This window comes from Talpa occidentalis, unplaced genomic scaffold (genome assembly GCF_014898055.3).
Source record: "Talpa occidentalis isolate TD23 unplaced genomic scaffold, MPIMG_talOcc4v2.1 talOcc4.10, whole genome shotgun sequence".
NCBI lineage: Eukaryota > Metazoa > Chordata > Mammalia > Eulipotyphla > Talpidae > Talpa > Talpa occidentalis.
In genome coordinates, this window is record NW_023600993.1 from 65,618,782 (window position 1) to 65,645,992 (window position 27,211).

Genomic DNA, 27,211 nt, shown 5'->3' on the forward strand with positions numbered 1-27,211 from the left:
ATGAGTCAGAGTCTGTATAAGCTTCAAAATGGTTTTAGTCATAAAAGCTATGTGATTGTGTCTGTGGTGGATTTAAGCCTTGCCAGGACATCAGGTAGACTGCAGTTGTCCCCTGGAGCCCCTCCCCAGTGCCCGCAGGCATTAACAGTCTGGGGTTTACATTGCAGATATTTTCTGTGCCTACATTCTGTGCTTCACCTTTATGATAAATCCTTACCAACATGGTAAGCTGTGACCCAAGCCCCTCTTTAGTGGCTGCAAGGGATTGCATTCCACTGTTGCTGGACAGTAATTAATCCCAAGTACAGTATGTTATTTATTTTTTGAAAAGATTTATTTATTTATTTATTTATTTATTTATTTATTTATTTATTTATACAAGCCCTGGGTACAGTCAGAAGCACGGGAGTTGAGAGAATTCACCAGAGCTAGAGCGGGGAGCAGAATAGGCAGAAGGACCGAAGTACACTGCTGAGGGGAGCAGCAGGCAGCAGGAGAGATCTGCGCACCATGCGGGACCCTCCCTGGCAGCCGGGGATCGAACCGGCCTGCAGAGTCTGCGGGCAGCTTTGCAGCACAGTGCTCAACTGCTATGCCACCGGGGAGGCCCTAGCATATTATTTTATGCTGTGCACTGCCTTTACTGTAACTTCAGGCAGAGAATTGCTGGATCAAAGTTTATCTCTGTAATTTCGATGTTGCTAAGTCACATGGAATATTCTGGAAAGGTGATGTGGGGTTAGGTCAGACAATTCTGGGAGTTGGGAGGTACCATGCCGATTCTCCTTTTTCCTGCTGAATTTCATTTCTGTCCCTACGCGTATTGTCATGGTGGTCAATAAGGAAAATGGGTGGGAGGCTCGCCACCCTCCTTGGGTGAATACATGGATCTGCTTGACAGTTTTTCAGAGGAAGCACCTGGAGAGAGTTTTCATGGGGATGTGTCTTTCTGTAAAACAAGTCTGCAGAAAAGGAAGCTCATTACACTAGTTGGTGATGTGGGGGTACTGCGCTGGTCCTGATTTGCTCTGTCCCCCTCACCTGCAGTATCTTGTGCCCTCTTCCAACCTCTCAGGACCCTTACCCTCCTGTAAGCACCTTCTCTGCATCTTCTCTCCTGGGTTTTTCTTGGCTGCTCTGGGCCTCAGGTTGTCAGTTCTTAGACATCTGTCCTTTTACTTTCTCTCTGGATGTGAGTTCCCAGAGGTCACAGCCAACTGGACCTTGACACCATACCCAGGCCCACAGCAATGCATGTAGAGAGTTGGCTGCTACTGAGAAGCTGAGTGATGGCCTGAGAGCAGGATGCTTAGACACTGCCCCGAGGGTTCCACGTGGAGACTATTCTTCTCAAGGGCAGAAGTCACTTGGCACTGCTGGCTCCTGTCCCAGATGGGTCTAGGCCCAGCCTCAGAAGATCTTCACATGTTCAACTCTTACCTGCTTGGGCCAGCTCAGTTACCTTGTGATCAGGATCAGTTTTTGTCTGTATGACCAAGCATTTTGAATGTTCCAGGTGGGGCCAGCAGAAAAAGTGATGTCCCCTTGTAGAGGGTGGTGAGTCTGAGATGCCTCCCTTGGCATATGGGCCTTGCATGGTGAGCCTGTGGAGGGAGTGGACTTGTCTTCCACCACACAGGGCTTCTGTGTTGGTCCCTGCCCTTGGGGTCAGGCAATGCTTGGGGACAGAGAGCAGGCAGAGAGGTGGCCAGGGCCACAGAAACTCACTCATGTCCTCCAGGTATTCCCAGCAGGGACATCTGCTTGGGCCTGGGTAGTTAGGTGAGAACAGGCTAAAGGGAGGTTTGGTTTTTCAGAGCACTCTTGAGATTCAGCTGTAAAGAAGACTCACAAGGATCCAAGTGAACAGTGACATGATCTGAGCACTTCAGGAAAAGGGGAGCTTTGCAGCTGTGTAGGGTGCATATCTGAGATGAAAGCTGCCTCAGCCAGGGGTCCCCTGAGGCCACATGCAGCTTCTGAGAGCCCCTTCCCTGCTTCCTCCTTTGGGTTCAGCACCACCAGCATGCGTGGAAGCTTTGTGCTCTAGGGAGCCTGCAGAGCCTCAGCCAGACTGTCTGTATTTGGCTGGTCTTGTGGGCATAATCCTGCCATGCAACCACATCAACAGCAGAGCCCTGGGGGGATTCCCCAGACCAGGTGATGAATAAGCAGGCAAGTAGAAAGCCACCAGCCACCCTTGGAGCAAGGCACAGCATAGACTAGTGTGCCTCATGCCCTGGTAGGGCCAGAGAGGGGCTCACACCACACCAGAATTTGCTGCATTGACTTCATTCAATCTTACCTGTGTACAAAATCCAGCTCACGCAAGTTTTTTTTTTTTTTTTAAATTTATTTATTTACACAAGAACAGGGGTACAGGCCAGATGCGTGGGAGGGTGAGAGGATTCACCAGAGACAGAGCGGGGAACAGAACAGGCAGACTGACTGAAATACACTGCTGAGGGGAGTAGCTGGAGCAACAGGAGAGGTCTGTCGCACCATGTGGGACCCTCGCTGGCAGGCTGGGGACGGAGCCGGTGTTGTAGAGGCTGCGGACAGCGTCACAGCATGGTGCTCAACCGCCTGCACCACCAGGGGAGGTCCCTCACTCAAGTTTTTTAACCAATGAGTTATATTTTTTAAGTTTTAAAAATCTAATTTCTTAAACTTTTTAAAAATTAATAAATGTATTTATTTTCTTATATCATTCTTCATTTTTGTACAGATTTTTTTGTACAGATTTCTCCCCTCAGGTGTAGTCCCCATAGTTCTTCCATCACTGTAGTTCCTGTGACCATTATCACAGTCCCTTGTGCTCGTCCCTCCCCTGTTTTGACCTCCCTCCTTTACCCTCCCTTACAGTATGCCTCAGATATATGGTCTGCTTGCAAGTTTTTTTTTCGTGACCCATTGTCCAGTTTCCTCTATATTCCACATATAAGTAAAATCATGCTATATTTATCTTTTTTCCTTCTGATTTATTTTGCTTAGCATAATCCTTTCCAGCTCCATCTATGTTGCCACAAGTGGCATAAGCTTATCTTTTTTGATCACCTAGTAATATTCCATTGTGTCTATGTACCAAATCTTCTTAATCTATTCATCTGTTTTGGGATATTTGAGTTGTTTTCCATATCTTAGCGATTGTACGTAGTGCTGCAGTAAACATAAGAGTGCAGGTTTCCTTTCAAATTAGTATTTTTGTGTCTTTGGGGGAAGATTCCTAGGAGTGGAATCACTGGATCATATGATAGATCCATTTTCAGTACTTTTGGGAATACACAGCTTTCCAAAGTGGCTGGACCAGTTTACATTCTCACCAGCAGTGTGAGAGGTTCCTTTTTCTCTACTTCCTCTCCAGTATTTGTTGTTTCTAGTTTTGTTTTTGTTTTTGTTTTTAATATGGGCCATTCTTATAGGTGTGAGGTGATAGCTTATTGTGGTTTTTTTGATTTACATTTCCCTGATAACTGATGTTGATCATTACTTTCTGGCCGTTTGCCTTTCTTCTTTGGAGAAGTGTCTTTTTAATTCTTCTGCCCATTTTTTGACTGGGTTGTTTGCTTTGTTTTAGTTGAGTTGTATAAGCTCTTTGTAGATCTTTGATATTAATCCCTTATCAAAGGTATGGTCTGCGGTTATTTACTCTCATTCAGTGGGATATCTCTTCATTTTGGTTACTGTCTCTTTTGCTGTACAGAAGCTCTTTAGTTTGATATAGTCCCAGCTGTTTATCTTTGTCTTTGCTATCACTGCTTTGGGTGATGAATCTTTAAAGATGTTGCTGAGGTGTCATGGAGTGTTTTACCATGTTTTCTTTTATATATTTTAATGTTTCTGGTGTTATAGCAAAGTCTTTTCTCCATTTCAAGTTGATTTTTATGTATAGTGTGAGTAATTTCTTAAACTTTGGAACTTTCAGTTTCATAAGGAACACACATATATTCTTTTGTGAAAAGGTAAAATGGGAAACAGCAGTGAAAGCTACATGCTCTGTCCCTGCCACGCCTCGTGCCCCATTGCGTGTGCAGGTTTGGGTACCTTCTTTGCAGTTATATTCCTTGTTTCTGAGGTTCTTTCTTTAATGTGAGTGAGTTCCTGCTGTGCTGTTATCCTGGAGTGTTTGTGTTGACTCAACAACATATAGAGTTTTTCAGGTGACTTTGCCCCATTATTTGAAAACTTATGTGTACCCCCCTGTGGGAATTCTGCTGCCCCACATGGTCATGTCTCTGTGATTAGTTAGATATTTGGGTTACGGGTACTTTCTCAGTGCATCCACCAGTGCTGCAGTAGCATTTTCTTGCATCCTTTGTGCATACATGAGTACAGGGGTGACACATACCTGCCCAGCCACCGAAGTGCCCAGCACGGACAGTCAGCTTGAACTTGGGAGGTCCCTCCAAGACAGGTGTCGTTAGTTGCTTCATTGTGGATGGTCTTGAGCAAAAGGCACCCAGTGTGAGTATTTTTTTTTTAAAGATTTACCCCATGATACAAGAACTGGGGTACAGGCCAGAGGTGTGGGAGAGTGAGAGAATTCATCAGAGACAGAGCGGGGAGCAGAATAGGCAGACAGACTGAAAACACTGCTGAGGGGAGCAGCAGGTGAGACAGAAGAGGTCTGCCGCACCATGTGGGTATCTCCCTGGCTGGCCAGGAATCGAACCTGTGCTGCAGAGGCTGCGGGCAGCCTCACAGCACTGCACTCAACCGGCTGTGCCACCCGGGAGGCCCCCAGTGTGAATATTTTATCAAGAGTATGTCCAGCCTAGTGTGTTCTGGTGGAGGTCCAGCCTTGTATGGCTGTTTCATTAGGGTGTTTCTAAATGTGTTTAGGCTGCTATCACACAACCACAGATTGGGTGACTTACAAACAACAGAAATTTATTTCTCACAATTATGAAGGCTGGAACTCCAAGATCTGAGTGTCAATCTGGTTGCTTTCTGGTGCGGGCCCTCTTCCTGGTTCACAGCCCTCTCCCTTTGTTCTCACATGGTGGAAGGGAAGAGGAAGACGTCTGGCATCTCTTTTATAAGAACATTAAACTCATTCATGAAGACCGTGTCTTCCCAAAAGCTCACTTCCTAATACTATCATCTTTGGGTGTTAGAATTTTAACACACGAATTCTAGGGGGACACAAATATTCAGGACATAGCTGAGAACTGTAGAGTCATAGGACATAAACACTTTTCCCCTTTCCACTGAGGTATATATACAATATCTGAAATGTGCAAGTATTGATGTACATACAGAGATATGTACACACACACACACTCACAGCCACTACCCAGATCAAGCCAGAGAAATTTCCAGTGTCTAGAGGCTCTCTTCTCCCCTTCCCACTAATTCCAATCACACCAATCACTGACCACTCTCAGCATGGACTGATTTGCTTGTCCTTGAACTATATACACTTAGGCTTATATAGCATGAGCCTGCTGCCTTGGTGGGGCCCTAACTCTGAGGTCCATCCCTGTTGTGAGTAGCAGTGGTTTGCTCTCCTTCATGCTGTCAGGATTTATCTGCATGAGTAAGTCACAGTTTATTCATCCATCTTACTTTTTGATGGCCTGTTTTAATTTTGGACTGCTGTGAACATCTTTATATGTGTCCTCTTTTTCCATGGATACATGCATTCAATCCTGTGGGGTATGTGCCAGGAGTGGTAAAATAAACATATTTAGCCTTACTAGAGTCTACCCCAAAGAGTTGCCTAAAGCAGTTCTATTAGCCCATTGTGTATCACACTTTGCACCAAATTGTATTCTTACAGTGTGTGTGACATTGTTTCCCCACATTCTTGTCAACTTTTTGATCTTTGACTCTCTGATGGTGAAAATATCTCATTGTAATTTGTACAACTTGGATGGTCACAAATATGATAGATCTCACAGCTTTCTCAAGTCTCCTGTTCTGTCCTTAGGGAAAGTTATAGAGCTATTCTCTTTAAAACTCTTTTCCTTTTGGGTTCAAGTTCATTGAAGACTGTTAATATCCTTCTGTGTGTGTGGTTTCAGTGGGAGAACCAATCAACCAAGAGGCCTGGGATTGGCTCCATAAGGTGGTGGGGGACAGCAGATGTACCCTCGTGGACACCTGGTGGCAGACAGGTGAGCATATGCCCAAGGAGGAGGGCTGGCTCTATGGGGCTCACTGATGACACCTGTGTTCCATGTTAGTGAAATGAGAGCACAAGCTAATTACCCAGCGTGGGGAGTCCCTTGTGACAGTATGCTACCTGAACTGGGCCCGAAACCACTAAAGCCTCGGCCCCTCAACATGCATGGAATTGAAAACCTGGTGTCTGGAGTGAGAAAGATCACAGGTGAAGCCTGGCTGCATTGTCCAGCTGTAGACATGGGATGTGTCCTGGCTTCTCTAAACTTTGATTTCCTCATATGTATATGGGAGTTGGGGGTGCTGCCTTCATGCTCCGGGTGAGGATGGAAGAAGATGATAAAACTAGTGCTCAACTTATGTGCATTTTCTCCTTAGGGCCCACTTTCTGAACTCAAGTACTTCTGATGGGATGTACCCTATGGTTTAAAGGCCCATAAGTCTAAATTTAAATTTTGATGGGAAAGGAACTTTGTTTTGGCTTATTCCCTTTTTTCTTGGACATTTGATTTATTAGTATGTCTGGGGCAAGAGCCCACCTCGATATGAGAAATATAGCCCTCTGAGCCCTTGTCCTTCAAGATGCTGGGAAGTGAGACATTGTGAATAGCTCAATTCCTGTGCTACCCACCCCCTACTCGGGTAGAGTGCTACATGTCAGGCACCAACTGGATAAATGTCTCACTAGACTCTAGCTGGTATTTCTTCCTCATTTTCTGTATAGAAACGGGTGGCATTTGCATTGCACCTCGACCCTCGGAAGAAGGGGCAGAAATCATCCCCGGCATGGCCATGAGGCCCTTTTTTGGCATCGTCCCAGTTCTCATGGATGAGAAGGTATGTAAAGGCCTCACAGATAGATGATAAAGTCACTTCATGGGGGTGAGCCCAGGGCCTCCTCAGAATCCCTATGAGGCCAGTTCCTTGCAGAGGGAAAAAGATCTGAACAGTTCCTTTGGGGACAAGCTTGTCATTTTCCTGCCTCAGGCCAGAACAATACTGACTGTGAGCTCTTTGCTTCTGAGCTGGATCTGCCTGTCCTCTCACACCTATGTCCTGTGTCATTAGGGGAACATCAAGAAGGGCGGGGATGTCTCTGGGGCTCTGTGTCTCTCCCATGCCTGGCCAGGAATGGCCAGGACCATCTACGGAGACCACCAGCGGTTCATGGACGCCTACCTAAGGGCTTATCCAGGTGAGCAGCCCACGCAGATTGGTCATTCCTTCCTCTTCTTCTCCCATCCCTATCCCCACTGCTGGAAGCATATTTCAGGAAACACTCACAAACACCCTTAACTAAGTTTCCTGGAATATAAGGCAGGTGTTTGAGCTCTGCCACTTCCTGTTTGCCTGCCTGACTTTCCTTGTCTCCACAATGAAAAGAAGCCACCTTAGAAAATGATCAAGGTGGCTGTAAGTTTTCTTCTGGTTTACTCTCCCCTTCCCCCAGTTTGCTTTAAGTCACTTGGTTGGCTAGCTATACAGTGTGTCTGTTGGAACCAATCATCCTCAATATCAAGTTTGTGAGGGAAACTCACTGTTCTGGGAGGCTCAAGTGAATTATCTGCTGCTCCAGATGTTTGCAGCTGGACATCAGGGACAGTCTGCTGTCTTTGAGCATCTGCATTTTAGTAGGACGCAGCTATGGGGCATCATTTAGAAGCCCTGGGGGTGGGAGGGGGGTGCAGGAGGACCAGCAGGTGGGGAGTCAGGATGCCCAGCTTCAGAGCTGCTTCTGGAGAGCAAAGTTGGAAGGCAAGTCCCATTGTCCATCCTGGAAGCCCGGTGGGCCTGGCTCTGTGCTGGTGCTTAGCCCCCTTGCTGTGATGTAGGCTACTACTTCACTGGAGATGGGGCCTACCGCACCAAGGGCGGCTATTACCAGATCACAGGACGCATGGACGATGTCATCAACATCAGCGGTCACCGACTGGGGACTGCAGAGATCGAGGATGCAATGGTGAGCATGGCTCGGGCCTTCCTTGCTCCGGTATCTCGGTGAGGTTGCTGTTGGCCTCAGGTTGGGTGGTGATCTGTGCTCTGGGTCAGAATCTCACCTCCTGCCTATTCTGCCTTGTTGTTATGTTATGCGCAGGCTAACCACCCAGCAGTGCCCGAGACCGCTGTCATCGGCTACCCCCATGACATCAAAGGAGAAGGTGAGAATCCTAGAAGGAACTCCTCTCCATTCCTGATCTCTGTGCAAGGAATAGAATCCAGAGGGAAGTGGCAAGAGTTTTTTTGGGTCAAACTATTGGTTTTCATTTCTCTTACATGGAGTTTTGGGGTAAGGAGACCGAACAGCATGTTAGACTAGGGCCATACTTTGGAAATGCCCTAGCTCTACTGTCGTTTGAAGACACTATCCCTGAGCAGCTGCACCCCGTTTGGCCCTCAACTGAGTTTGGGAGTTTCCCGCTTCGATGCACGGTGGTGCCTGCTACTCAGTGTGTCTGCGAGTGTGGGTCATAGTGCCCAGGGCCAGCTCAACAGCTGCTACGCCGGCAGATCTGAGTGCATCCTGGAGTGAGCTCTTCTGCTGCTCTATGACTTTTTAGGGGAGGAATTTGATCTGTGGTTCCCATTGCATATCTGTGTGCAGGGGCAACGAATCATCAGAATGGGCTTTACTGAGGACACAGTTGTTCCAAAGTCCCCTGTTTTCTAAATGGATCAGTCTGGGAAGGGGCAGGAGTGCTTGAGTGTTGTAATGCTAGGTCCATAGTGGCCACATGGCCTGGCTGGGTGTAACCTGGATACTCATGGAGCCTATGTTGCTCCGAGTGGCCAGTGGTCTGGGGTTGGGCACTCTCCCTCTAGCTTTCAGGAATATCCAGGGTCCTCACATGTCTCACGTGTCATCTGCCTTCCTGCCACATTTGTATGTCATTGTTTTCATTATTTACTTTACAATTGACCCATTGTAAAGTTAAAATTTATTTAGGTGCTTATTAAAAAAAATTGTAGGTTGTCCTGGAGGCTGTCAGCCCTTTGTTACAGGGAGACTGTGGAGGGAGGTGCATCTGGGAATGGGCCTCACATGTGACCATCAGGGTTTAAGGCTCTGCACTTCCATCTGCTGTTCCTATCACCTCTTCCCCACATCCTAAGCAGTTCTGGTATTGCCTGGTCTTTTAATGTCTTCCAGGCTCATGGGGATAATTTTTACACTGTGGATATAATGAGATATGCATTTCCTGATTTCTAACACATTTGAACATAGATGGATTATGATGGGTCATCATACTGAATAACCCAGTAAGGGTTCTTAGTAAGGTCTAAAGACACCTGTGCAAACTGTGGTGTTTTTATTTGTTCTGACTCCCCCTGTTTGCATTTGGTCTGACCTATCGCCCTCTTTGGGCTGTTTCAGCCTGGCTTGTTGATTTTGATTTTTTCTTTATTATAGTTATTCTTTTTCATGGTCCCTACAAAAATTTAAAGGCTGTGAAATTATATAAAACAGACCTGTACCTTTCCTCCCTACCTTCCCTCATCAGCCCCTCAGTGAGTGTGATGGCCAGGAGCCTGCCCTGGCTCCAAGTCCCGCTCTACCACTTGCTAACTGTGGTCATAGGTAGGTCACTCAGCCACTCTGTGTGGCTGGCTCCTCCTGGCTGGTAGGGGGCCTCCTCCCTTGAGGGTTTCCTGATCCATTCCTATAATCAACTCCAGCACTCCAGGCCGCTGCCAGGCCAGCTCCTTACAGATACAAACACAGTGATTAACAGGGGAGGGCATTGATTAGATACCAGAGGAAATACTTCAGGGCAGCATGTCTAGTACAGTCCCACCTGGTTCTGAAAGATGGTTGTATATGCCCAGAAATTAACTTTAAAATTTGGGTCAGCAGCTGGCAACCTGCTTGGTATGGGCTCCTTTTAGGGGACATCATCTCCCAACCCCAACATACAACTGTGAGGCAGGTACTTTATAAAGCTCCTCGTTCCACAAGGAGAAAACTGCAGCACAGAGTGGCTGAGTGACCTACCTATGACCACAGTTAGCAAGTGGTAGAATGGGACTTGGAGCTAGGGCAGGCTCTTGACCATCACACTCACTGAGGGGCTGATGAGGAAAGGTAGCGAGGAAAGGTACAGGTCTGTTTTATATAATTTCACAGCCTTTAAATTTTTGTAGGGACCATGAAAAAGAATAACTATAATAAAGAAAAAATCAAAATCAACAAGCAACAATAAACTAGAGACACACTACGGGGTGGGGGTGGGGGGAGAGGAGGGATTGGGTCAAAATAGGGGGGTGCAATTGTATGGGGAATAGAACCAAGATGAAAATGCATACATTGTGCAAAAATGAAAACAATGGAAGAAATATATAAAATAAAATATAAAAACAAACAAACAGAAATAAAAAAATTAAAAAAAAATTTTGGTAGTCAGTATGTGTTACTTTGGTGATTCAGAAATTTTAATTAATGTTGATTAAACCCATAACAGACTTCTCTCTCAGTGGACCTTCCAAGCCAGCTCAGATATTGGCCTGACTCTCTTCTCTGAAACTCTGTGGTAAAGGCCAGGACTGCCTGGCATATCACCTGGATGAAAAAAATTCAGTTCTTTCCCACAAAGATCCCAGACAGGGCTGCCCAGGAGAATCTCCTGCCATGGTGGGGCTGGAGCTCATCTGTGCTGTTCACTGTGGCAGTTGCTGGTTACATGTGGCTCCTGTGACTGAGGACCCACAGACTTAATTCAATTTAAGTTGAAATAGCCACCGTGCTAGTGCCTGCCACCTTGGATATGCACCCATGAGGTTAGGCCACATGTCACACTTCTAGGCATAGTCTCATGGGCGTGGCTAATAAGTCTACCAATCCTCAGCCACATATGCCCACCCAAAGGATGTTCCTTTCACTTTGAATGAAAACAGTAATATAGCTTTAGGACTGCAAGTAAAGAAAGTGGCTGCTTCAAGGTCACCAACATGATTTAAAAATCCTTTAGATTTATGGTGGTTTGTGTACCCCTTGGGAGATGGCTGTGGTCCAACTAAACCTTTGCTTTCCTTCCAGCTGCCTTTGCCTTCATTGTGCTGAAAGACGATGCAGCTGATGCAGACATGGTGATAAATGAGCTCAGATCTACAGTCGCTGCCAAGATTGCCAAGTATGCTGTGCCTGACCAGATTCTGGTGAGTGGGCATCCCCTTCTGTGACCCTGCTTCTCTCTCCACATCCCACAATTGACACATAGCAAGGATCCCTTCCATCACAGCAAAATGTATTCTGTGGCTCTGGGTGGAGGGTGAGGATGGTGGGTTGCTACATTGTGAGAGGGAGAGGACAGGTGGCAAAGAAACCTAGCAGCAAAAGTGTGCCCAACTCGGGATGGGCTGGTGCTGGGCCAGAGGAGGTGCTCTTCAAAGTGTCATCTGAAGGCTGGTTACAGGTACAGAAAGAAAATCAGAAGTTATCAGTAGGAAAATATGTGGAAACTACAGATTTCAGAGGGCCATTTCTTAGGGCCAGAGAGGGAGAGATGGCCAGGCCTCTATTTGAAGGATTCTGTGTTGGAGTCAGTTAGGGGAAGAGCTGGGCTCCACATCAGCCCTGTTGGTTTTTCACTCTTTCCTTGGTAACATTTCTCCTGCAGCATTCTTTGGCTGGCCTGGGTCTTCTGAGTGGCCCAGTGACACTTGGGGGGGACAAATTCAATCATCAGGTTGGTGGTGAGAGTCAGTCCCCTTAGGTGAACCTAGGTCTTTTAAAGCCAGGTTACTATGAAAACCCAGGACACAACTGTTAATGAATGTATTACTGTTGGCATTGAATGGACTATGGTGGTTTGAAAATGTTAAATGTTAACTTTTCAGACACTAATAAGTAAGAGCATTTTCTCTTAAGTAGCTCTTGGCTCTTACGTAAGACTCACCAAATACTCCCCAGACAAGGGCATGGAAAAGAAATGCCAAGGCACGTGTTTAGCTCTGTTGCTACCTGCAGCACTCACAAGCATCGGACCAGAGAAACAGGTCTCTGTAGTAAGGTAAAACTTGAGGAGCTGGGTGCAGACCCTCCTGGTGAAGGACTTCGGCATGACTAAAGGTTGAGTTGATTACAGCTTTAGGTCTAGATTACAGGAGGATAAAACCATACCACAGCCACACCATTCTGAGGGGCAGGGCCTTACACAGCAGCCAAGGTTGTCCCGAGTAAAAGGGTGGTCCCCTGAGTAGAGCCCTTCTCATCTCCATACAGTTGGATACTGGTTGGGAGTCTGGCAACCACCTCAAACGCTAAAGCTACACCCCTTCCTTGCTAGGTAGTGAAACGTCTTCCAAAAACTCGGTCGGGAAAAGTCATGCGGAGACTCCTGAGGAAGATAATCACCGATGGAGCTCAGGATATGGGGGATACCACCACCCTGGAGGACCCCAGCGTCATCACAGAAATCCTGAGCACCTACCAGAAGTACAAAGACAAGCGGGCTGCTGCTCAGTGAGGCCATGCCTTGTCCTGGCTCTGCGCCTCAACCTCAAACTTGTCCTAGAACGTAGCTCTCAGGTTGGCTGCCCCCTCCAGCACATCCACACTGCCCCCATGCAAAGTCCATGCTGGAATCCCTTCCTCCTTGCTGTTGGAGAACCCACAAGGAGGAACTGTCAGCATTTGTTCCATTTGCCCTGAATTTGGTTTCCTGGAATGAAGAGTTATTGTCATTTCTGCTTCTGTGTCCTCTCTAGACAGCCCAGCAAGGTGAAAAACCCAGTTAGGTATGCCTGCTCAGATGACTGACCCCTAAGTGTCTAGCCACACAACCCTCCCAAGGGTGCAATCATGTCCCCCCTAGGTATTTCTAGATACAAAAGGCAGAGATTTTATTTTTATACTTTTATATTTTGGAAGAATTGTGTGTAAGCAAACATGTGTAATGTATGGATTTACTTGTACATGCTTGTAACATTTAGTGGTATGAAATCTTTTTTTTTTGCCTCCACTCCTGGGGAATCGTGGGATGACCTGAGGGTGTGCTTTTAATTACCATTTGGCAACATCTGCAAGTCTGAATTGGGAACGTTTGTACCTCTGTCTAAACACAGCTATCTCGAGAACTTTCAAGCTTGCAGCATCTTCTCTTGGTGTGTATTTATACTTCCCCTGGTTTGTGTACAGTGCAACTAACTCTTAAAAGTGGTAGTGTGAACGTGCCCGCCTTCTAGTTCTAAAGGCACTCCAGTCATGTGTTCTGTCTCTCCTAGTTGCAATCTGGGAAGACACCCCTCCCCACCTTGGATTCCTCTTGATGGGTGATCAGTATGTTCTAGTATGTGGGGTTGTCCAGGGAAGCCAGCGGAAGTTCAGGTGACATGTTAGAGCATGATTTGGCTAGAAGTGGGTCCTTGCACTGTCCTTTTGTCCTTCCTCCTGTGGTTGGAGTGGGGACATGAGAACCGTGGCGGGCCAGTGATAAGACTTGGTGTCTCTCTCTCTATTTTTTAATGTGCCTTAAGTCCTCTGAATGTTAGCAAGATGATGTAAAGCAGTTGGTCACAAAATGCTCTTTCATAAGTGAAGTATGCAGGGGCTGATGGTGTGGGGTGCGGGTGAAGTAGCCTGCTGGACTGGGCTTTGCAGATGGAGAAAGGTTGTTCCTATCTTTGTCCCATGGGATATAGCACCCTGAAGCTGAACATGTACTGTGGGCCCTGGCTGTGCTGGCCTCTTCATGATTAGGTAGATACACCTAGGGCCCCCAATGGGGTGGTGTTGTCTGTAGCATAGATACAAGGTGATGGTCTGCTGTTACAGCTCTTGGCAACAGAGAACCATGTGCCCGGACTTGTTGCATTTGTGTTGGGTTTGGCAGACTACAGCTATGGAACTATTTATAAAATGGCTTAGATATCAATTCAGACAGTAACCAGGGTCTGAGTGTTCAGTAGGGCAGTTGAAATAAAATTTTATTTTGTTCATTCTCTTCTTTTTGTAGTGATGTTTTTAATCAAATTATGCTTATTCTTTGTTGCTGAATTCACTCAAAAGAAAACACTTTAATAATTCTATCATTTTATAGATGCTCAACAAGGAGTCACCTATCTCAGACTGTACTTGGTAAATTTACCTGTGTCTAGATTACTGTGCAGTCCACTATATCAGCCACGTATTCGTGTACACACACACACACACACACACACAGACAGACAGACACATGCAACCAAAATAGAATAAACTATTCCATTCATTGGTAGCAGTGGCAATAGTTCATATAATCAGTAGCCATACCCTGCCAGTAGCTGCCAGATTGGACAACATGGAGAAAACATTTCCATCATCACATAGAGTTCTGGCGGTGAGTGTCAGCCTAAAACTTGATGAGGGTGAGGAAGCACAAAAAGTCTCTAGGCAACCAGAATCAGTATCACAGACTACTTACCTGAGAAGCACCAGCTTGCCTGGGAGAGACATCCCATAATCCAGATCATCGTTACTCCAGATGTGGAGGATGAGATTTCTGGTCTCCTTTACTGAATGGTGAAGCAGATTTCTTCCTCCCTCCCTCTCTCCCTCACTCCCTCCCTCTGTCCCTCCCTCCCTTTCCTTCCTTCTTCTTTTATTTTTTATTATTTTAAAAAATATTTATATCTTTTTACATCGTTGTTCATTTTTGTACAATGTTTGATTTCTCCTCTCTGGTGTTGTCCCCATAAAATTCCCACCACCAAGACACCTGTGAACCATCACCAAAGACTCTTGTGCTCTTTCCTCCCTTTTCACTTGGGTTTCCTTTTTAGGGTGCACCCATTCTCCATGAATCCCTTCCCCTTTCTCTCACTTGGTGATTGGGTCATTCACCTATGAGCTACATATAGCTACACTATAGCTTTCCTTCTATCTGTATGCCTTTCCCATATAGAACTTTCCAGATGCCGTGTGAATTCACTTCTTGTTTTGTCTTTCCCAGCCTAACTCTGCTTTGGTGAAGCAGATTTTAAGAGTAGAACATATTGAACTGGGGTGGTGAGGAGTGAGAAATGAAGGCCCCAAAACCTATGCAGCCTGGACTGACTGCTGCCTCCAGACTAGGTTCCAGGATGGCTCTTCCTAGGAACAGTGTCTGCTCCAGTGCCCCAGGGATGAGGGGAAGGAGGCTGGGAGGGTTCCCAGGTGCCCAGCCAAGGTAGGTTCTGTATGCATGGGTAGACAACTCACTGGGGAAAGACAAGTTTTTGAACCTCTTGATGCCAAGTGAAGTCACAGCAAGATTGCTGCTACTAGAATAGTCTAGCCACACATTCCTCCCAGGGTTATTATGAAAGGAACACACATATACCTTCAACAAGTCAGGTTATCTGTCCACCCTCTTTGGTAACACCACCCTGGGACCACTTTGTCAGCGACTCACCCTGGCCACCAAGTTTGTGATGGGCATTCCCAGCATCACAGTCCTGGTCTAAGTGAACAGTAAAGGTCTGACCATGTGACACTGTCAGAGTCATGGGGAAACAGCACAAAGTTACCCCTGGGGAGGGGGTTATTGCTTGGAGGTCAAATGGAAAAGGAGCAAACCTGGGGCGATCCCAGATGACCTTGTTGGTGGGCCCTCACCTGTGCTTAAGAATGTAGCAAATGAATGCTCTGATTCTCTGCTGAATCTGCCAATGATCCCAAGTGTCAGGAACAAAAGCTGCAGCTGCCTGCTACTGCCACCACCAGTGCTCATCAGCTGCCACCTGGGCCCTGAGGGGAGTCTGCCCCGTCACCACCCATGGTCACCACCCACAAGCATCCAAGAGCCATGTTGGCCAGTAGCCTTTTGGAGCAGAGACCAAAAGGTCAAGGAAACAAAGTACAAAATGCATCTATACATCAAAAGGATGGATTAAGTGATGATTTTGAACCATCCTTGAGGCCTAATAACGTACACACTGCCATGTTAGATTCCTATTTACACAGTCACTACAGTCCCTCCACTGGTTTCTCCTATTCTTTGGGTGAAGCTGGGGGTGACAGAGCCATACCCTAACTTCCTGTGGATAGCTGAGCAATGGAGAACATCACTCTCTACCAGACGCAGGAGTCCTAGGTAGTCCTCCATATCCTGGTCAGCGTGGTTTTAATTTCTTTCCCAGAGGGCTTGACTTCTCAGCTTGGGAAAATAACAGTTCTCGGGGACAGTCTACTCTGAGCTCTAGATATAGTGGCAGTTATGCTTATGCACCTAGTCCCTTAGGTGGGCCATGATTGATGGACAATCAGCTTTTTCCAGGGAGAATCTCAATAAGGCTCCTGGCATGAATACTGTAGACCAAGGGATGGCAGCATTGAAGGTGAGCAGCACTGAAGTTGCAAGCAATGTTCCAACAGTAGGCTCTGCTCTTGGTAGTGCATCATTACTAGTAACATCATCACTTCCAGCAGTTTGCCTCCAGCTACCATTTCTCCTCCAAAACCAGTATCTTGGGCTGATATTGCTAGCAAGCCTGCAAAAAAGGCTTTCCTAAGTTGAAGACCAAATATGGCATTGCAAGTTTTCCCCCCTCCCAACCACCCCAATAAAGCATAATGTAGATGTTGGAACTTGGGATAATAAGGATTCTATGGCAAAAGCACCCTCACAGGCTTTGGCTCAGAATATAGGTCAGCAGCCAATCCAGGGGTCTCCCTAGCCTGTAGGTGATCATACTGTCAATCTCCCACTAGTGGCTCAGACATCAGCAGGGCAAAAGCACAACCATTGCCCCCACCCCCACCACAGCCTACCCAGCTGTCAGTCCAGCAACAGACTGCTCAAGCAACCTGCTGGGTAGTACCTTGGAACTGTGGCAGTGTGCTCTGTCATAATGGGGTGGATGGTAATGGAGTAGGACAGTCACAGTCTAGATTTGGATTTACACCTTCAGAACCTCACCCAATGTTGGAGGAGTTGCAGTCCATTAATAACTATAACCCCAAGGATTTTGACTGGCATTTGAAACATGGCCAGGTTTTCATCAGTCAGCGCTACTCTGAGGATGATATTCACCAATCCATTAAATATAATATCGGGTGCAGCACAGAGCATGATCACAAGAAACCGGATGCTGCATATTGCTCCATGAACGGGGAAGGCCTTGTTTACTTACTTTTCAGTGTCAATGCCAGTGGACACTTCAGGGGCGTTGCAGAAATGAAATCTGCTGTGGACTATAACACATGTGCAGGTGTGTGGTCCCCGGACAAATGGAAGTGTTGTTTTGATGTCAGGTGGATTTTTGTGAAGAATGTTCCCAATAGGCAGCTGCAACACATTTACCTAGAGAACAAGAATAAACCAGTGACCAACTCCAGGGACACTCAGCAAGTGCCGCAGGAAAAGGCTAAGCAGGTGTTGAAAATCACGCCAGATACAAACACACCACTTTCATTTTTGATGGCTTCTCACACTATGAGATAGGCCAAGAGGAAGAAGAAAGTATTTAAAAGGAATGTCAAGTTCATGGGAAATAAATGGCACAGACTGCAGCAACAGTTAGCATCTGCATGTCCTAAGAGGAAAAAAATGATCTTCAAGAGAATCAGGACTTTTTTCTTAATTTCACTGACTTCAGGCCTGCAGGTTGGAATTTCACAAAAGACATAGGACTTAATTGCAAAATGAAAAAAAAAAATAGGAAAAAAAAAACTAAACAAACAAAAATCCTCTAGGTAGTGTAGGTGAAAAATGTCTCTAAATTGGTTTTGGTTGTGATTTCAGAGCATAATGCTTTGTTATTTTTGGTCTTTTTATTATATTTTTTGGATTTTAAAGTCTGTAAGTACATATAGTTTTCCCTAATTTTTAAACCCTTTCCTTCCTCTCATTTTGGCATTCATACTTGGAGAACACTTGAATTTTGAAGGCTTTGGGCCTCCACCCCCAAATACTGGGAATTTTTTTTTTTTTTTTCTGAAAGAACATTTTTATGAAGAAGACATTTCTAGGGAGAATTTAACAGTGTTTCCCAAGTGTGTGTCTTTAAGGGTGGTTCATTTTTTCTGATCCTTTGTTACTCAAAGTAAAGTTCTAGGAGTCCTAAGAGATATTCTGTTCTTGTACATTATACTGATTGTCAGGATTAATTTGATTTCAGAGCTATGAATAGGGGCAATAGCTTGTTCGGGCAATGCATACAAAAATGCATTTTGGGAGAGAAAAATATTGTAAAACATGTTAGTGAGTGTTTCTTCAGTTTCTTGTTCAGCCAATGAGAAAAGGACATTCCCTTTCTTTTTACCATTAACCACTTCTAAATAAACATGAGATCCTGTTGAGCATAAAAGTGAAAGAATGTAGCAAATGATCCAAATGTAGAAATGTGGGGAGAAACAATAACAACAGGATTTATTTACACAGGTTTTTCTGTCAAAAGTCCTAGCTCCACCCCTATTTCCCTGCAACCCCTACTCAGGGGGTAGAGTCTGAAAGCCTCCACCTTCTGCCATCAAGTGCCCCCACACTGACCAGGAGGTTGCTGCTCCACTGTTCTTACATCAACAATGGATAAGACAGGAAGCAGAGATGAGTGGGGAGGCCTTCTGGCTGGCACAGGGCAGTGTTAGCTGAGGTTGGAGCACCAGGGGAGACACATGGAGGCTGGGGTAGGTCCACCAGGCCTACCCTGCCCCTGGACTTCACTAGCAGCTTTGGATTTTCTGTCATAACTGAAATGTTCTCACAAAGACCCAAGTCAATGCTTGATGAGCAGAGATGATCAGGTAGCTACTATGAGTGCAGAGGTGAGACATCTAGTGTTATGGTGTCACACAGAGAAGGGGTGACACTGGGGTTCAGAGATGGCTGGTTTGAACACTTCCTATGTCACCCAGTCAGTGTATATATTACATTTGCAATAATCATAAGTATAAGGCAGATGATACTCAGATTCAGAAGGATGCAGTATTCTTTTAAGAATTATAGGAGGGCCTCCCCTGATGGTGCAGTGGTTGAGCACTGGGCTGCGAAGCTGCCAGCAGCCTCTGCAGCGCCGGTTCGATCCCCGGACACGGCAAGGGTCCCACATGGCGCGCAGATCTCTCCTGCCGCCCGCTGCTTCCCTCAGCAGTATATTTCGTCAGTCTGCCTGTTCTGTTCCCCGCTCTGGCTCTGGTGAATCCTATCACCCTCCCGTGCTTCTGACTGTACCCAGTGCTTGTATAAATAAATAAATAAATCTTAAAAAAAAAAAAAGAATTACAGGAGGAATATATATAGGGGAACCAAATAAGACATCAGTGTAAAAAAAAAATAATAGCAATACAAAACACAACAAAACAAAAACAATTTTATAAACCAGAGACATCCTGCAGGGGAGGAGGAGGGAGAGGGATCAGAGGGAGGGAGGGAGGAGCACAGGGGACTGAGGTGATGGTGCAGGGATGAAGGAAAGTCTATGGGGACTATACCTGAAGGGGTGGGGGAGCAAATATTGTTTAAAAATGAACAGTGATGTAAAAAATAAAAAATAAATAAACAAGAATATTTTCTACTTAAATGGCTAGAATAAAAGTCATTGCTTAAAGGGAAAATTTCAATATGACTAATGTCGGAAGGGAAATACATCCCTATTAAATAGAAATATAAAAAAGAAATTGTTAATGTTCATGATTTGTTCGTGGTTAATGTTCATGTCCAAGGTAAATCCTGAGATGATTGAGACACATGATCATCCTGGTTCACCCAGCAGCTGACTTTATGGTGCAGAAAGGGTGCTCTTAGTCGTCCCTCATCTCCTCCACCCCAGGAGGAGAGGAGACTCAGCTGTAGAATTATGTGAGCTGTTAGTCCTCACAGAGCTGACTCCTACCACTGTGCCAAATGCTGTTATGACACCCACCATCAGGACTAGGACAGACAGACTTTCGGGGTCTACATAGGTTCTACAAGCATTACCCCACCCACCCTTACATAATCTTCTGAGGTTGATGGTTACTTCCTGCACCCTTGATCCAAAGGTATGGCCCCTAAGTAGGAGAGCTTTGGGAATAGCAACAGTATTTTATTTGTGTTGTTCTATTGTATTATTTTTAAATGATTTTAAAGGCATCTTACTGTTGAACTCTGAGTAGCTCTCTATGTATCAGTCATTCTTGGATAGGGAAAAGAAGCTGCCTGAATCTAGACCAAAAAAAAAAATTTAAAAAGCCTGCCTTGACACACTGGCTTTTTGGAGGGAGGGGAGTGGGGGGATGCCAATCTGAATTTTAATGACCTCTAGTCTGAGTTACCTAAGTTTGCCTTCATTATTGTCTGGGAATTTTGCTGTGTGGTGGGATTAAAATAAGTAAGTTTCTCATTCTTGGGTCTATGAATACCAACTTTGGTTTTTGTGGTATTGTTTTGTGTTGACTTATTTATCCTGAGTGGGCTCTGTAGGGCTTCCTGGATGTGTGGTTTGATGTCCATTGATATAAGTTTTGAAAGCAATCTCAATCATTAGCTCTTTAAATACTTTTTGCCCCTTTTCTCTTCTTTTTTGAGAACCCCAAACTTCCCAGATATTGGAACTTCTCATGCTCCATTTTCTCTGTCGCTTACTGTCTTAGCCTGATGGCCTGAAAGCAGAGTTGAGATAAAGGGTCATATGCAAGTGACTCATTTGGGAGTGTGATTCCAGGAACAGGTGTGAAGAAAGGGTGTGAAGCCATTGCTAGTGCGCCATGGAGCTGTCCTCATGGTGTGCGACTGACTGCTGCTCTGTCTCCGGGTCTCAGAAGGAACTGTGTGAAACATATTTTTCAAACCCACTCATTCAGGATGAGCTGTTGGGTTGGAAGGAGATTTCTGTTTTCCAGTTTTAGTAATTAAGACACCAATAAAAATAAATGTGCCTTGGCTTCTCAACTTTCTTCTGGAACTGCAAATGCATCAGGGAAAATGTACTCCAAAAACTAGGTTCATTCACTCAGGTCTCTATCATTCTCTGGATCCTGATCCAGTAATACCTCACCATCTCTTCAACCAAATGTTTTAAATATTTTGTTCATCATTTTCCCCAGTGTGAGTCTGAATAATCTAATCTGCCACCCCCACAAAGAGAAAGTCTTGCATAATGTTCCTAAAGTGTGAGGTCTGAAATTAAAACATACTTTTCACTCAGACATTTCACTGTTAAGGACCCAAGCATATTATTACTTTGTACTTATTCTTTGTAATGACTATGTATAACAAGTCATTGAATTCGAGCATTTATTTAACTGTTATTAATGGATATTTAAAATGATGAGAATTAAAAATAGAACTGAAAGGGATATCCATGCTCACCTTGGCCACATGGGATCAAAAAGTAGGCTTGATCACTGTAATGGCATGAATGTCTCCTGCCCTACTCTCCAATTCATATGTTGAAATCCTAACAACCAAGGTGATGGTATCAGTACGTGGCACCTTTGGATTAGGTGATGAGGGTGGATACTTCATGAATGATAATAATGCCCCTGTAAAAGGGATGCTAAAGAATTCTGTTTCTCCTTCCACCATGTGTGGACACAGTGATAAGACCTCTATCTATGAAGCAGGAAGCAAACCTCACCAGGTACAGTTGTAGATTAGGATTTATCTTAATCTATTCAGGCTGTTATAACAACAAAAGGTAGACTGGGTGGCCTATAAACAACAGAAGTTTATTTCTCATCATTCTAGAAATTGGGAAGTCTGACATCGAGGTGGAAACAAATTAGTGTCTGGTGGAATTTTCTTGGCAAGAACCTGGGTTCCCCTGCATTGTCCAGCCCCCGATTCTTCAGATCCATATTTCTGCCCAGCAGCCTTCTGCATGGACAGACACCATGGCCTGATTCCTTACCTAAAAGATCACACATCTCTTTACTCCTGAGAGTCAAGAAAACATGCAACTCTTACAAATATGTATGTTTATTCAAAAAGGCAGAGTTCTGCATGTAATGAGACATGATTAAAGAGTGCCAACCATAAAATGTGCCAACCATTTTATGTGCCAACCATAAAATGTCAGTGTTAAGATTCCCAAGAGAACTGTGGGGCTGGTGAGTTCACTTGCTAACTTTCTTCTGGATGCAAACGCATCAGGGAAAATGCACTCCAAAAACTAGGTTCTTTCGGGCAGATAGTGAGTGCTCAGTCTTTCTCAGTACTTTCCCTACCAGTTTGGGTTGAACTGAAGAATCATCCTCATTAGGGCAATTAAAGCAATTTTTTTTGTCAACCTATTTATAATCCTATTTCTACCCCTGCTTGCTGCTCACTAGGGCAGATGTCATTCAGGGTGCCTGTGCTCCCCTGCTTGTGCCCACATTGCGTCACTGGTGCTCTTGCTTCCTGCCAACTGCTCAGTGGGCCATGGGATGGTGTCCTCTACACAGAGAATCAGCCAGGCTTGCGCACCTTGCTGAAGCTGGGGAAATCAAATTCTCAGTGCAGGAATCTAAATGTCAGACAAATAGATTATAGTTAATTGGTGTGGGATACTTGACACAGGAAGTCTTGGAGATCTAGGCTTGAGGCAATAATTTTCTGCCAAGGGCAAGTCCCAGCAGACAATGCTACCTATCAGCTGGGATGCATTCAGCTGCAAGAGCAAACTGCTTAGCTGGCAGTGGGAGTGCAGCACAAGGGAGTGTTTTCCTTATGTAAGCAGTGCCCTGGGTGAGCAGTGTGGGGGTAGGTGACTGCCAGAAGTGGGTCAGCAGCTCAATGATCCCATCAAGACCCAGGGCCTTGAGTTTTTAGTGGGTTGTCTTTTAGACCTCAAGTGTGCCATGTCCAGAAGGTGCTGCTCTTGCTCTAAGCACAACTCTGTGGCTCTGGATGATGAGAGGGCAGGCTGTGCTGTTATGAGAAAAGCAACGACTTCCTAGATGTTAAAAGAATTCCTAAATTTTTGCTTTTATCTCATGGTCATAACTTTGTCCATGACCATCTTAGCTTTAAAAGATGTATCTTTTGGCAGCAGTTTTCCTGTGCACGTGTGACTATGCAGGCCTCTCTTTAGCAAACCTGTCCTTTTCAGGGGCAGCTCTTTCTGCCCTCTCATGAAGAATCCTTGACTTCCCTTCCTTTTTAGTAATTAACCTGCCCTTTTGGATTAAAAGAAAATAAGAATGGAGAATGGCAAAGAGAAGGGGATCAGTCAAATACCAGGGTCTGCCACAGAATCCTGGAGGGGATGCAGATACAAAACACCAGGAGGCATCAGGCAGGTAGAGAGGATTCTTGTTTTAGCCCATGAGGCTTGCCTGTCCTTTCCTCACTCAGATCCCGTAAGAAGGCCCCATATCCTTCCCATCAATCACTTCCTCATCTTAGGCTGTCTTCTATAGACATCTGTTTCTGTAACTGATTGATCTCTAAGAATATAAAAGCTAGTCTATAGTCTCTAAATTTACATTCTCCACTGTCCTACCTGGGCTGTATTTTGAAGGTTATCCTGATCATCATCCCCTGTTGACCACCCCCTGGGCAAGCCACACTTCCCTCTTATCCTTTTTCTTTGCTTTCCCCGTTCCCTCAACCTGCCTATTATAATTTTATTCATCCAAGTCCAGGTTCACAGATCACTTCTTCCAGAAAGGCTTATATGGTCACTTCACCTGATGGACCTTGTTCCTCATAGCCCCAAGGTACTGTACAGTTCTGCTGTGGCCTTGTTTTATTTTGGTTATTATGTTTATCTGCTCTCTCAGATTATAACAGGCCTGCATATTGGTTTACTTCACCTTTATTTTGTTGTAGCACATGGCTAAGTATATGGAAGGTTTTCAGGAGATGCCTGTGAAAAAATGGAAATAGCAAGGAATTGGGAAAAAGCCCAGACTAGAAATAGGATGTATTTCTATTTTTCACTGTGAGGTAATTATTGTCTGCCTATCTCACATCATTGCCTCTTCAATGCAGACAGAACCTGGATAAATTCCCACAATGTGGGCCAGTTTCAATGGAAGTGGGCCTCAACCCCGGTCTTAGAATCAGGGGTAGGTGGATTCTGGCTAGTCTAACTCACTGTACTCAATAAGGGACTATTTTATTTCTCAGCGGACAAAATGGTAATAATGTCGAGACATTAATGATTATCATGACTGGGTGGGATGCTCCTGGCATCAAGTGGCTAGAAGCCAGGGGTGCTGCTAAACATCCAACAGTGTACTGGACAGCTTCTCCTCCAACACCCAACAAAGAATTATCTCACCCAAAATGACAGTAGTGCTAAGGCTGAGAAACTTGGTCTAACCAATCATAGTGGCCCTATAACTGGGTGACAGCTAGGTTGGAGGGTGGGGTAGAAGGACAGAGAACTGAAACAAACCACAACTAGCAAAGTGAACCAAACAGAGAAATAGCATTAAAGGATGCCATGCAACAAACATGATCTAAGCTCAGACTATTTAATAAAGTTAGATCATTCAGACCACTTGCTCCAAGGTGAGACCATGAGCTACTCTCCCAATAACTGCTTGGATGCCTATGTTTTAGAGATAAGACCACTGATTCTCAAAGAGACTATTCCAGTTTAAAAATTCTGATCCACCTTGGCCAAACCACTTATGACTAACTCTGGCCCACAAACCACAAGAAAACCCTTTTATGACTCCTCTTTTGAGGAGTCTCATAGGTTCTCTGGTGTATTCCTTTGCCGTAGCAAGTTCAATAGACCTTCTTATTTATTGTAATTATGATAATTATTTTTACAGATATGTTCCTGGCTATTTTGGTTGATGGGTTTTAATGTTGGGCATGGACTACAAATAACTTCAATGCAATGAGCTAAAGTCCTATAACTGGGGTATGTTCAAAGTGCCTTAGAGACAAAGATGTTCTACTTAGGAAGGATTTTTCAGCAATGATACTTGAAGTGGGTCCTGAATAATTTAATGGTTTTGATTGAATGTAGGTGAAGAAAAACATTATCACACAAAATAGGAGTAATGTGAACAAAACAGGGAGGGATAGAATCAGAAACAAGCAATGCTAATGTCTGAAACACATGACTCTGGGCAGAAAGGATAATTCATACAGGCAGAAAGGGGACATATTGGCTATACTGGCTGTATTGGACAGGGAAGGAAGTAAAATTTTGCCAAGGCCTGAACTATAACATGGGAATCCCTGCAGAATTGGATTTATGTAAGAACGCTTCACTTCGCTGGCTAGTTCTTCAGTCATGTAGGAGTCTAGCGCCATCTAGCACCGAGAACGGTAATGGCACCTTGCATCAGGAAAACCTTCCAGGGCAACAACGTTAACAGTTAATTTTGAAACATGACTTTTCTATAGATCTGGCAAGGTAACAGGACTTGGTTACTGTACCAAAATTTGCCTGAAAATTTCTGTTTATCCCCCAAGTCTTATTCATCTTTCAGTTTCATCTGTCCAATGCTCTCACAAGATCATATTATTTCCCTTAAGTGCAGTTATTACATTAAAATTTTTCTATCAGATTAAAATTCTCTCATTATTTTACCTTTCATAAGTGAGGGAGTATGTCAGTTGTTTGCTCACAATCATCTGAGAAATATACCTGGTTCACTAATGTACTGTTAAAGAAGGAACTGATGATTGAGCATCTCTCTCTCTCTCTCCCCACCCCACTCCATGTTGCTGCACATGGCATGAGTTTATCTCTTTTTGATCGCCGGGTAGTATGGCATTGTATATATACACTACATCTATATATACCACATCTTCTTTGTCCATTTATCTTTTGGGGGGAATTTAGGTTGTTTCCATATCTTGGGTATTGTAAATAGTGTTATAATAAACATGGGAGTGCAGGTTTCCTTTTGAATTAAGTGTTTTTGTGTTCTTTGGGTAGATACTTAGATGTGAAATTGCTGGATCCTATGGCAGATCCATTTTTAGTGTTTTGAGGAACCTCCACACGGCTTTCCATAGGGACTAGAAAGGTCTATATTCTCACCAACAGCGTAAGAGGGTTCCTTGAGTCATGCTAATGAGTCACAGGGCAAATTAGGGTTAATTAGGCAGCTCAGGGACAGTAGAGGCAGGGGTTTTTGGAGAGTTAAAGAGGTTTCTAAGATAAGGACAGAAAATTCAAAGAGGGGCTAACCAAACATACTCCAGAGATGACGTCAGAAATCCAGAAGGGGTAGTAGGGGCAGTAACTTTTAAGGCTAAACTTTAAGGCTAATGGGGACAGTATAGTTAAAGAGACCTTGGACAGGGGAAGAAAAAGGAAAAACTAAGAGCTGGGGAAATGGGCACATCCGCCCAGAGAAGTATAGCCACTGAAGAAAGAACCAATTAGAAAGTAGGATGATGACATTTTAAAATAGAGAAAAAAAGGTTTAAACATCCCATAGATACAAGCCCATATGGTGGGGTCTTTTGCCTCTCCTTGGCATTGCAGTCTTGGAGTCTTTGCTTTTGTTCTTTCTCCTCTAAATAAATGTTTCTTTACTCTCTAAATAAGGATTTGCTTCTCTCTACTTATTTACCTGAGGGTTTGTCTATGAATTCCTTTCCTTTTTTTTTTTTAAAGATTTATTTATTTATGTACACAAGAGCCAGGGCACAGGCCAGAGGTGCACGGGGGCCGGTGAGAGAACTCACCAGAGACAGAGCGGGGAACAGAATAGACAGATCGACCAAGGTACACTGCTGAGGGGAGCAGCGGGTGAGTCAGGAAAGGTCTGCTGAGCCATGTGGGTTGCTCCATGGCCAGATTGAACTCGTGCTGCAGGGGCTGCCGACAGCTACACAGACTGCATCTTAACCCCCTGCACCACCAGGGTGGCCCCTCTATGAATTCCTTTTTATGGCTTCATAGGACAAGAACTCATTTGGTGGTTTAAGGGTTACTGGGGTGAAAAGCAGTGGCAGCAGCAGCTGTAATCATGTTAACAGTGAACACCGGCTTCACTTTCTCATGATTTTATTATAATTATGGGGCCAATTTTGAATCAAACAGGCTCCATCTTCCTTCCAATTGGATTTTTTAAAAAAGATTTATTTATTTTTATATAAGAGCTGGGGTACAGGCCAGAGGTGCGGGAGGGTGAGAGGTTTCACCATAGACAGAGTGGGGAACAGAACAGGCAGACTGACGAAATACGCTACTGAGGGAAGCAGCGGGAGCGATAGGAGAGGCGTGCTGAGCCATGTGGGACTCTCGCCAG

General features: G+C 44.8%; 1 protein-coding gene and 1 pseudogene across 1 annotated transcript in view; both read left to right on the top strand.

The window, feature by feature from the left end:
- ACSS1 (acyl-CoA synthetase short chain family member 1) overlaps positions 1 to 14,057 on the top strand; it is a 48,909-nt gene extending 34,852 nt beyond the window's left edge. The window contains exons 8-14 of the mRNA XM_037493690.2: positions 6,027 to 6,119; positions 6,851 to 6,963; positions 7,195 to 7,321; positions 7,959 to 8,086; positions 8,222 to 8,285; positions 11,159 to 11,277; positions 12,408 to 14,057. Coding sequence (XP_037349587.1) covers positions 6,027 to 6,119; positions 6,851 to 6,963; positions 7,195 to 7,321; positions 7,959 to 8,086; positions 8,222 to 8,285; positions 11,159 to 11,277; positions 12,408 to 12,587 — 824 coding nt within the window. The 3' untranslated portion in view covers positions 12,588 to 14,057. The remainder of the gene's footprint in view (positions 1 to 6,026; positions 6,120 to 6,850; positions 6,964 to 7,194; positions 7,322 to 7,958; positions 8,087 to 8,221; positions 8,286 to 11,158; positions 11,278 to 12,407) is intronic.
- Positions 14,058 to 15,593: 1,536 nt separating this feature from the next.
- Positions 15,594 to 17,727, top strand: LOC119253288 (YTH domain-containing family protein 2-like; annotated as a pseudogene).
- Positions 17,728 to 27,211: the final 9,484 nt, after the last annotated feature.